General features: G+C 43.5%; 1 protein-coding gene across 1 annotated transcript in view; it reads right to left on the reverse strand.

Annotated features, from left to right (window-relative positions):
* Positions 1-2,652: 2,652 nt before the first annotated feature.
* LOC119962245 (kinesin-like protein KIF28P) overlaps positions 2,653-12,834 on the reverse strand; it is a 125,020-nt gene continuing 114,838 nt past the window's right edge. Inside the window, exon 25 of the mRNA XM_038790235.1 lies at positions 2,653-2,903. Within this exon, the coding sequence (XP_038646163.1) occupies positions 2,736-2,903 (168 nt within the window). The 3' untranslated portion in view covers positions 2,653-2,735. The remainder of the gene's footprint in view (positions 2,904-12,834) is intronic.

A 12,834-nucleotide genomic window follows, 5' to 3' on the forward strand; every position in this document is an offset into this window, starting at 1 on the left:
TACCCCATAGAGAAGGTAGCATTGATCAGAATATGATTCTATTTGAGGGAGAGAAGAATGTGAACAAGACTTGTAATTTAAACTTAAATAAGGGCAATTATGAGGGCATGAAAGTGAAGAAGTGAATTCACTTTAGGAATAGACGTCAGTGGCAGACATTTAAAAGGATATTTCAGAATAGACACATTCCAATGAGGAAATAAATGAGGACAAAAAAATTCCAAGGGGACAGCCTATCATCTGCAGTTAACTAAAAAAGCTGAAGTGAATATCAAGCTTAAAGAAACAGCATATATCTTCACAATTCTTCAGGCAGAGATAGGTTGGTTCTTGATTAATAGGGGGATCATGTGTTATGGGGAGAAGGCAGGAGAATGGGGATGAGAAGCCATGGTTGAATAGCAGAGCAGACTCGATGGGCCGAATGGTCTAATTGTGTTCCTATGTTTTATATGTTGTCACATTCACTCTAGCTAGCTTTGTGTTTTACAAGTCTTGTTCACATTCTTCCCTCCCTCAAATTGAATCATATTCTGATCAATGCTACCTTCTCAATGGGGTAATCAAGTAATCCTATCATGTTGCAAAAAATCAAGTTGAATATGTCCTACCCTCTGATTGGCTCCAGAATATGCTGTTCAAAAAAGATTATTGTGTAAAATAAAAGCTCATGGTGTAGGGGGTAAGATATTGGCATGGATTGAAGATTGGCAGGAAAGAGTTGGCATAAATGTGTCATTTTCTTGTTGGCAGGACGTGATGAGTGATGAGCCAGAGGGATCAGTGTTGGGTTCTCAACTTTTTGCACCATATATAAATGACTTGGATGAAAGGACTAAAGGTATATTTCTAAATTTTCTGACGATACAAAGATAAGTAGGAAAGTGAACCGTGCAGAGGAAGATACAAAGCGACGTGGATAAGTTAAGTGAGTGGGAAAAAATCTGGCAAATGGAGTATAATGTGGGCAAATGTGAAATTGTCCATTTTGACAGGAACAATAAAAAAGCTTATTATTTAAATTGTTATATTTGTGGGTTATTTTCATTGTGTGCAATGTCTCTTTAAGAACCGAGCCATGTGACATTAGTGATGTCAACGGTTACTTGGCAGGCTTTAAGGGAGTCTAGTGCCAAACTTTGTATAATAAAGATTTATTCAATAAACCTTTGTTAATCTTGCATCAAATCCACATGCTTCTGCAATTCTATTTCTTTTGTACTGTTAGTCTAAAGGTACAAAATAAATGTTGAGAGATTACAGAGCTCTGAGATGCAGAGAGATCCGGGTGTTCTAGTACATGAATCATAAAAGGCTGGTCTACAGATACAGCAAGTAATTAGGAAAGCTAATATAATTTTATTGTTTATTGTGAGGGGAATTGATTACAAATGTAAGGGGGCCATGCTTCAATTGTAAAGGGCATTGGTAAGACCATATCAGGAGTATTGTGTCCAGTACTGGTCTTCTTATTTAAGGAAAGATGTAAATGTATTAGGAGCAGTTCAGAGAAGGTTTACTAGACCAATATCAGGAATGAGCAGTTTTTCTTATGAGGAAAAGTTGGAGGTTAGGTTTGTATCCACTAGAGTTTAAAAGAGATAGAGGTGACTTGATTGAAACCTTTAAGGTCCTGAGGAGAATTGACAGGGTGGATGTGGAGAAGATGTTCCCTCCTGTCAGAAAATCTAGAAGTATGGGCCATTGTATAAAAATAAGGGTGTCGCTCATTTAAGATGGAGATGCTAAGAAATGTTTTCTTTCAAGAGGGTTGAGAGTCTCTGGAATTCTCTTCTTTAAAAGGCAGTGGAAGCAGAAGCTTTGAATATTTTTAAGGAAGAGCTAGATGGATTCCTGATTATCAAGGGAATGAAAGACTGTCTGGGGTAGGCAGGAATGTGGGGTTGAGGTTACAATGGGCAGCGCGGTAGCACAGTGGGTAGCTCCGCTGCTGCACAGTTCCAGGGTCGCAGGCTCAATTCCCAGCTTGGGTCACTGCCTGCGTGGTGTCTGCACATCCTCCCAGTGTCTGCGTGGGTTTCCTCTGGGTGCTCCGGTTTCCTCCCACAAGTCCCAAAAGACATGCTGTTAGGTAATTTGGACATTCTGAATTCTCCCTCTGAGTACTCGAATAGGTGCCAGAATGTGGCGACTCGGGGCTTTTCACAGTAACTTCATTGCACTGTTAATATAAGCCTACTTGTGACAATAAAGATTATTTTTTTTAAAAGAGCCGCCCTGATCTTATTGAATGGCGGAGCAGGCTCGAGGGGCCGAATGACCTACTCCTGCCGCTAATTCGTAGGTTTATAATTTTTGTGTGTTTGAGTACTATCTATAGGTTACACTTCAGTAATTCACCAATATTATTTCTACTACAACCCAACCCCGTGACTCAACCCTCAAGAAAGACAGAAGCATAGAAGCAGGAACATCATCATCGCTGGGTCGTAAATCATCCCTAGACGAACATATATACCAACAATCTTTAATTGTGCCTGGTTCAAATCCCTGCAATAGCCAACATAGAACCATCATACAATGATGTAGTACTATTGTCACAGAGCAATAACTCCTACCTTGACGCAACTACCAACACCCCAAGAAGGAATAAAATAAAACTAGAATTATTGTCAAAACCTAGTTAAAAAGTGAGAGAAATTCTTTAGATTTATTTTAATGATGTTACAGTTGAGACCAGGTAAACAACATGATTTCTCTTCTAAGTTTTTGGTTTAAGTAGATGCTGTTGCATCAATCTGCAGTTCTTTCTTTCTTCGAATAATTTTTGCAACTTCATTCTTCAATTTGCCCAGGCAACTTTCCAATTCTTCTCCTAGCTCTTTGACCAGTTCACGCCTTTCATTTGCAAAATACCTCAGGCAATGAATACGTTCTTCATCCTAAAATGAATTGCAGAAGGGGCACTGATTAGCAGGCAGCACTAGAGGTTCCGTAGCTTTATTCCACAAGGGCGTTTAAAAACTATTATTCAAAGGAACGTGCAAAGTCCGAGTATTTTGTTAAAATAGGGAGAGAAATTAATAAGAGTCTTTGCATCTGGATGCAATGAACACATGCCAGAGAATTAAGTAAGCTCTTGTAGTTTGAATAAACTAAGGGCACAATTCACCGGAATAATTTCCAAGTCTGGTTTTGGACACATTTTGCAAGGTGTTTCTCGGCAGCTGCAGTGACATACTTAGCCCTTTTTATGGGCCTCGGGGAGTTTCTCCCCATCAAGGCCACACGGAAGAAGATTGTTGTGTTGCGGAGCTGAACTCGCCAGTTGGACTTTCTCCTCACAGATCAGGGCCCCATTTTGAACGGCTGCCCCGATTTCTACACCCCCCTCCTTCCCGCATCCCCCGATTTCAGGTCCCTCTCTTCACCCCCCCCCAACCTTTCTTTGCCCCCTTCAAACCCCTCTTTCATGGGCATGGCTCCCCCAGGCCCTGACCCCTGGCAGTGCCAACGGCACCTGGACACCTTGGCAGTGCCAGGTTGGCATTGAAAGGGTGCCAAGTCGGCAGTGCCTGGGTACCGGGGGCATGTTAGGGTACTAGCCTGCCCTGTCCCAGACCACCGAGAAGCTCTAATGGCCTGTGAGACCCCTCCCAAGGTGCCATCACGCCTGGTCCACAATTGTGAAAATTAGTGCTAAACGACATCGGGTTGGGGTCTCGCAGGCACGTCCGGCGACTTCTGGGCGGCGAGTGAAGACAGCATCCGGATATTTAAACGGACCATTAAAATATCATTATCTGGATCATGCCCAGCGAGGGGCCCGATTTGGTGTTCTCCCACGATGTGGTAGGAACATTTCACCCTGAGCTTAGAGAAGCTATTGTAGTATGACTGTTACAGTGTGGAGATACAAATAGAACACAACAGAAGATAACCAACTTTTAATTGAGAAGTTGTAACAAAAAGCTGGCGTCTTTTTCAGGCATTTGAATTTTTCTAAATTTCTTTCTTGGAACATCTGCCATCATCAATGTGCCTAATATTACTGTTGTATTGAAATGAAAAATGAAAATCGCTTATTGTCACGAGTAGGCTTCAATGAAGTTACTGTGAAAAGCCCCTAGTCGCCACATTCCGGCGCCTGTCCGGGGAGGCTGGTACGGGAATTGAACCGTGCTGCTGGCCTGCCTTGGTCTGCTTTAAAAGCCAGCGATTTAGCCGAGTGAGCTAAACCAGACACCGATGGCCATATGACTTATTCCCAGACTATCAGCCATGTCCCCTGTGATAAACTGCCAGTAGGCACAAAGAACTGACTGAGTGTCTGGCTCCCTCCAATTTACATTGCCGAAGTTAAAGGCTCTACACAGCATCTCCTTGCTCATCATAGCTGAATGATTAGAATTAGTGTCTGTCCTTCCTCCAGGGCACTAAATATTATCATTCTGACATTTAGTGCTATTATGCTGCCTGATTATTAGGGTTTGTATTAATTTTCCTGCACTCAAGAGTTTTAACCCTGAGCTTTTTGTATGTTGAGCACAAAACTACTGCTACATTCGATGATGTATCAGAAGTCACTGAACATTGGTAACGGTAATTAATTGATTTGAACCATTATGACCAGGACTTTACAACTCCTCCCGCCCAGCGGGATATTACAGTTCTGCGGTACAATCCTGGCCTATGAGGCATTTTTGTAATAAAGCTCAAGGTGAGTCTGGTTAGATGACTCAGTTGACCAGACAGCTAGCATGTGGTTGAGAATAATGTCAACAAAATGGGGTTCAATCCACAGATGAGGTAGACTTAATCGTCCCACAGTAAAATCCTAAGGTTACCCTCATATAATTGAGGACCATTTAATTAAGGCACAAAACAAATTAAAGAGTTTATTTTTGTACTCTTCCGGGCTGGAAACCCTGAAACCATTTTAGAACCCATGCTGACTGCCAAAGCTGAGATCAGAAAGACTGCAAACTTAACCTGGAACGATCCTGGCCTGCAGAGCACCATGTAGCGCAAGCTCTATTCACTAACATTAGTGCACTAGTCCTTACATTTTAGCAAATAAATGTGGATTGGAGGCGATGGTATTGTGATAATGTCACTGGACTAGTAATCCAGAGGTCCAGGCTAATACCCTGGGGTTCAAATTCTGACATGGCAACTGGCGGATTTTAAATTCACTAAATAAATCTAGAATTCAAAGCCAGTATAATGGTGACCAGCCAGTATGCAAAAGGCCCAATGAGATGCATCACTCCTAGTAACGAGTTTAGAAGACAGTTTAGATAACAATGCGACGTAAATGGCTTAAAAATACAAACAGTTTACATCGACGATTGGGATGATCAATGAGGTACACATACGTTAATGTCTTGAGTCAAGAAAGTTGATCGGGTCAGACGGCCCCAAGGACAGGATGTACAATCAAAGGAGGATGAAGGTATAATTGGCCAGCCCCTCAAAAGGAAGGGAGGCCAGTTAACACCTAGCAGCCTCAGGAAGCAGACAAACCAGTTTTCCAGTCTTAGATGTGGAGAGGCCAGCGTTGGACTGGGTCTATATGCGGGATCTTCTTGGAGATCCTCTCCACTTTGAGCCGGCAGTTTGCAGTGTCGATGGTAGATATGATGTGGAGATGCCGGTTTTGGATGTATCAGCTAGCGTTCATCGACTTTGTCTAAATATGATGTGGAGATGCCGGCGTTGGACTGGGGTGAACACAGTAAGAAGTCTTCCAACACCAGGTTAAAGTCCAACAGGTTTGTTTCAAACACTAGCTTTCGGAGCACTGCTCCTTCCTCACCTGAGGACTTCAACCTGGTGTTGTAAGACTTCTAACTTGTCTATATATGTTTCTGGAACCTACCACTTCATTCACCTGAGGAAGGAGCAGTGCTCCGAAAGCTAGTGATTCAAAACAAACCTGTTGGACTTTAACCTGGTGTTGGAAGACTTCTTACTCAAAGTCTTAGAGTCAAGGCAATGCAGAAAACCTTAATCAAGGCAGTTTAAATATCTTCGCTGGACCAGGAAAGGTCGTTTCTCAGACTTGATTATTATCCATGTATTGTGTAGCAATTATAAACTGGTGGAATTTATAGATTTATTTACTTTGGATGTATTTTGGGGTAATCTTAAGGAGTTCAGGGATTGTAGATATATTTAGGAATAAGGGTACATTCTACATAAACTGTGTGTCTGTTCAGTACTTCATATACCTTTAGAACATAATGTAGAACATACAGTGCAGAAGGAGGCCATTCGGCCCATCAAGTCGGCACCGGCCCACTTAAGCCCTCACTTCCACCCTATCCCCAAAACCCAATAACCCCTCCTAACCTTTTTGGTCACTAAGGGCAATTTATCATGGCCAATCCACCTAACCTGCATGTCCTTGGACTGTGAGAGGAAACTGGAGCACTCGGAGGAAACTCACGCAGACACGGGAGAAGGCGCAGACTCCGCACAGACAGTGACCCAGCGAGGAATCGAACCTGGGACCCTGGCACAGTGCTAGCCACGTGTGCTACCATGCTGCCCTTACTTCCCCAAGGAATTCTCTGATATGTCAAGAGATATATTTATGTATCTCTATAGGGAACAAGCGCAAGCATGCTACAGTCCTCTGGAAACTATTCTCCTTTGGCTTCAATTATTCTCAGAAGCAAAACTTTCTCTGGTTACTTTTCAATACTTCCAAGCTATCTGTTGGTTGCTTCATCTGACAAGATTTAATGAGAGCCACTGTAGATTCAGACAATCTTCCAGCTTCTGTTCGCTCCAAAATTTCAAACTGATATTAATCCTCACTCAGATTTTACACGATGAATGGCAAAGTTAGGGTTTTTTTTAAAACCCTGTTTACATTGAAAGTCTATCTACCCGTCATTTACTTTGGCTATCTTTTTCAATGAGGTACAAACTGCACACACTGGTTTCAAATTGCCACTACTCCTTGGATAGCTCTGCAGCCTTTTTTATTGTCTGAATCAGGTTTAGTCTGCCCAGCAGTTTGGTTTCCATCTCGGGTTCAGTTTTTGCTTCCTTAGAAACAGGAACGGTCAGATGGCATGGTGGTGCAGTGGCTAGCACTGCTGCCACAAGGCGCCGAGGTCGGGGGTTCGATGTCAGCCCCAGGTCACTGTCTGTGTGGAGCCCGCACAGTCTCCCCGTGTCTGCGCGGGTCTCACCCCCACAACCCAAAGACGTGCAGGGTAGGTAGATTGGCCATGCTAAATTGCCCCTTAATTGAATTTATTTTTAAAAGGGCACAGGGAGTCAGTTTCCTTTCTATGTTCAAATTTTCAACTACCTTAATTGTAATAGAGTAGAGCAGTCCTGTTGGCATATATTTGTCTTTTCTTTACTTTAACAAAGAGTCTTTAATAATTGTTTGACTGGGTTACTTATTCTCACTGGGGTTTCACTTGTCCCCTCACACCAAAAGAAAACTATACATCCCCACGAACTGGTGTTCCAAGTTGGAGTACCCTCACAAATAACATCAATGTGGTTCATAACACAGGAAAGTAGCAAGAAACATTTGTGCTACACAAGTACTAGCCAATGACCATCTCCAACAAGAGAGAATCTAACCATCGCCCATTGACATTTCAATGGCATTACCATAGCTGAACTCCCCCACGAACTACATCATGGGGATTACTATTGACCAAAAACTGAACTGGATTAGCCATATATATTATATATACTGTGACTACAAGAGCAGATCAGAGGCTAGGAATCCTGTGGCAAGTAACTCACCTCCTGACTCTCCAAAGTCCACCCACTAAAACAAGATACAATATGGAATGTGATGGAATAAGTTTCATTTTCTTGGATGGGTGCAGCTCCAAAAACACTCAAAAAGCCCCAGGACAAACTAGCTCACTTGACTGGCACCCCATCCATAACCTTAAACATTCACTCCCTCGACCATCGACACATGGTGGCAGCTGAGTTTCTAATCTACAAGATGCGGGCAGCACGGTGGCACAGTGGGTTCGCCCTGTTGCCTCACGGCGCCGAGGCCCCAGGTTCGATCCCGGCTCTGGGTCACTGTCCGTGTGGAGTTTGCACATTCTCCCCGTGTTTGCGTGGGTTTCGCCCCCACAACCCAAAGATGTGCAGGGTAGGTGAATTGGCCATGCTAAATTGCCCCTTAATTGCAAAAAATTAATTGGGTACTTTAAATTTATAAAAAAAAAGAAATAACCTACAAGATGCACGTCATCAGCTCCCCAAGGCTCTTTCGACAGCACCTTGCAAAATTACAACCTCCCCCACCTCGAGGACAGCAGACACATGGGAACACCATCGCCTGCAAGTTCCCTTCCAAGCCACTCACCATCCTGGCTTTGGACAATATCACTGTTACCGGGTCAAAATCCTGGAACCCTGTCCCTAACAGCACTGTGGGTGTACTTACACCAAATAGACTGCAGCGGTTCAAGAAGGCAACTCACCACCATGGGCAGCACGGTAGCATTGTGGATAGCACAATGGCTTCACAGCTCCAGGGTCCCAGGTTCAATTACGGCTTGGGTCACTGTCTGTGCGGAGTCTGCACATCCTCCCCGTGTGTGCGTGGGTTTCCTCCGGGTGCTCCGGTTTCCTCCCACAGTCCAAAGATGTGCAGGTTAGGTGGATTGGCCATGATAAATTGCCCTTAGTGTCCAAAATTGCCCTTAGTGTTGGGTGGGGTTACTGGGTTATTGGGATAGGGGGAGGTGTTGACCTTGGGTAGGGTGCTCTTTCCAAGATCATCTCAAGATCATGAGATCATCATCTCATGATGATGCAGACTCGATGGGCTGAATGGCCTCCTTCTGCACTGTAAATTCTATGATAAGCCACCTTCTCAAGGGCAATTAGGGATGGACAATAAATGCTGGGCTAGTCAGTGCCGCACAATTCTCTTGGAAGAATTTATAAAAAATAATTTATAAATAATTTATAAATTGACATGGGAATCTTACAGTGGGTAGAAAGTCTTAGAAAGTTATCTAGCTGTTCACATGCCCAGAATAGTGAAAAATATCACGTCAATTACTGGTTCATTATTATAACTGATGCACAAATTTGAAAGTCACTTCATTTAACTCATACTATGGGCTGAATTTCACCATTCCGACCCACTTGCAGAGGGTGACCTGGCAGTGCAAAAGGAACCTGGGAGGGTAAGCTTCTTAAAAGTAGTTGCTGCATCTGCCATTCAGTTTTCCTGACCAATCGTAGTGAGCAGACATGACTGCGACCCGCAGCAGTCTATTTCCCTAAAGCTTTTAAAAGGAGCTCGCAAGGAGCAGCAGAGTTGAAGAATCGTAGAGGCTTCAGGCAGATCTTAAAGCTACAAAAATGGAGGCACTCGGAGACAAAACAACGCCATTCTTCTCTGATGTATCTCTGGATAAGATGCTGAGGCTGTGAGGGCTGAAAAGAGGAGGAAGAAGCCTATATGAAAAACAAGTATATGTAGCTGGAAATGGCAAAGTTTAACAGCAGGAGTGTAGTCCCATGCACATGGGTACAGTGCTGGAAGAAGTTCAATGACCTAATAAGGGCATGAAAAGATGGGGCATAGCATGTTGAATTATGTCTTGATTTGTGTTTTACCTCAACCTCCTGCACCCCACCTCTCACTCTGTCTTCCTTAGTCTTCACTTGCAAATCACTCCTTACCCAAGGACCTCGCGAGTGCACCTCTCCCTCTCTACACAGTCACCTCCTCTGATCCCCACTTGACCAACTATCACTGACACTCTTAACTTAATACAATGTCACACCCATCCCTCCCAGTGATCATCCAAAACGTTGTCCTTCCATCCTCTCAAAGTATTCCATTTTGTATCTTAAAAGGTGTCTTCTTTGTCTCCTTGCTGGTGAAGAGAGCAGAGGACACCAGGAGAGGCAAGGAATCCAAGATGATCCTCCAGCCATCTCCACTTTGACACCTGCAGAGGAGGAGATACTGGAGGTGTCAATCACGCCATGTCTGACTATGGAAATAGAGAGGTGAGAATCTCCCAGCTACCTGGTGACAAAATTTAACATTACACAGCCAAATAACATACAGCAATCTTTTCAATTTCTTTTCCCCCAGGACCCACTTTTGCCAATCGGCCAACCTTCAGGACACACACACTGGCCAACCTTCACGGCATGCACCATGTTTGCTTACCTGTAATGCAAAAAGGGAGCCTGCTTGGTCCTCACGATCTCAGGTTCACAGAAGAAAGCAATGCGCATATCAGATGCAGAGTTCAGTCAGTTCTTTTGTGCCATCTTCATCTTTGTGATGACAGAAAATCCAATCTCACACATGGAGGCCGTTGTGAAGAATAATAACAACAAAATGCTTGTTTTACTCAGCACTGAATACTCCAGGGAGTTGCTGACTTTTCGCATGTTTTTAATGTGCTGTCACAGGTCAGGTACAACATTATTCCCGAGTTAAATTTTTTCTTTGTAGGCAGTTCACAAGAGGCCCTGGAGCTCTGTGCAGAGCAAACACTAGCACTGCACTATCCTGCCCTGGGCTCTCCTGAGCAGCTCTCTCCTCAGATGTGAGATCCTGGCTCATAAGTGCACTGCCTATTTGTGGCTCTAGCCTTCTCTTCCTTGTAACAAACTGATCCATCTTCACAGTCTCCTTGCCTTGTTTGCTAGCAGCTTGAGAATGAAAGACGCTCTCTTCCATGATTTGGTGTCAAAGGTATGTACGTACAGACACTTGATAAGTGCTTGTACAAGACACATGACCTGCTCACTGCTGCCACCGGAAAACTGAACATAGCCTCATTTAATTTTTATTTAAAAGTCGATAGCGGCCACCGTTCTCAATTTAAATGCCGATAGCGGCCATTGGGCGCTTCTCCTGGGATCGGGTCCACCACAGGAATTCCACGACCAACCACTCCATGATCCTCCCAACATCCACTTGTGATCCACTCATGGGTCACGACCTGCACTTTGAAAAACCCTGATGTACAGCACTCACTCATGTTGACGTGATGTCAGAATCCACTAAAGATGATCGTGCTAAGTCATGACTTAGCACCATCTTGCCTTGTCAATTGTAATTCATCCCTTTCATCACCCACAGGCCCTTCAATTGCCCCTCAGATAGTGATGTAGGAGGAAGGTGAAGACTCTTTAGAGATGCTCAAACATTTTCAGGAAGTGCCATCACAGATCATGTGGACTGTCCACCAGCTCAGATACACAAACCTCCGAGAAGCAGCCAGGCAACTAGTTCATTGGGTTGCAGAAATGAGCAATAGCAGATGGTAGGGCCACGGACAGCAGCGAAAAGTAAACATTGGAGGGTGTGGGACTCACCAAGTTGGATGCAAATGCTGAGCCTTGGGGGACATCAACAAAGAAGACAATTCTTGGAGGGGCAGCAGCAGGAACTATGATCTCTGTTGGCCTTTCAAACCGCGTGGCACATGATGCACTATCAATTACGCAAAGACGAGAGTAGGGTGTAATCGAGGCTTTATTACACTAAGATGTGTGGCCTCCTACAGCAGCTGACGAAATGCTGCTGTACGGGGAGCACACATATTTATACTCCGCCTACTGGGCGGAGCCAGCAGGCAGGGATCTACCCCCGTATCTGTAGTATAAGGGCCTTACCGTAAAATACATATATATATACAATATATACATCAGTGGTGACTACCACAGCACATAAATGGAAGAGAGATTGGAGGAGTCCATCTCTAATGTTGAGTGCCTGACTCAATTGCCACATGTGTGCTGACAACTCCCTGGACCTGTAGGAAGCCAATCAGAGGCCAAAGCTGAGCATGCATTCACCCTGACTGGCCTAATCAGTTAAAATGTGTTTAAAATGCCAGCCCTGGCAAATATGGCATCATCCACATGGGCAATGCACTTGTGAGCAGCAGATTGCTGTATTCTCGAAATATCACCTACAAGTGGATGGAACCAGCAGTTTCCATCCTCTGACAAAGCCCTTGTTGAGTCAAAATATTTAAACTCTTCTGGTTTAGCTCAAGTTACGGTTCGACGATGTAGAAAGGTAGCCTGAAACTATTCTGCTTGTGAGATTTTAACCTTTTTTTACCTTCAATAGTAAAAAGTCAAATGGGGTGAGCATTATCTCTAATGATCAATCCCAAGGATTTATTTCTCCAAATGGTTTCTTAATCAAGTTTAATTGAGAACATGTCTATCAGGCCGATTTCCCATGTTTTTCTGCATTTATAGAATTTCATTTATTAAGGGTATAAATTAAATGGTGTCATTGATAGTCAGTCCTTTGGTAGGCAAATAGAGGCAGGGTGGTTATCTAACCAGCACCATCCTTACATTGGTGGAGGCACAAGCTATGAAATAAATGTTGAATAATGGAAAAATGCGATTACAAGGAATGATGAACAAGACCTATATCAAAGTAGATAGCTGAAGATTAGTGATAGCCCAAACCATTCCTTGGCATCTGTCATTTCTTACAGGTATATTGTGGTTCATATTTTCTCTCAATTGTGCTTCCATTTTTTAGATGGCAGTGCAATATAATAATGCTTCATATTCTTGATACATGAATATTGATGCAAAAGATTTATGACTGTGCCACAGTCGCTGCAGATTTAACAAGAAACAGCCCACAATTGATTGCCAGGTGATTTCACATCCAGGAGGTGATATTAAAAGAATGTGTGGAATCCCAAATTAATTCCAATCATGAGGCAGCTCCAATATCTCATGCATGATGGAGCTGCAATAGTGCTTTGAAAATCTTTCACTCGAGCATAATAAAGTCTTCCAGATTTCCATTCAATTTTCTGTTTATGCATCTGCTCACTTTCTTTTAAATGACACAATGCT

Source organism: Scyliorhinus canicula, chromosome 2 (assembly GCF_902713615.1).
Source record: "Scyliorhinus canicula chromosome 2, sScyCan1.1, whole genome shotgun sequence".
Classification (NCBI taxonomy): Eukaryota; Metazoa; Chordata; class Chondrichthyes; order Carcharhiniformes; family Scyliorhinidae; genus Scyliorhinus; species Scyliorhinus canicula.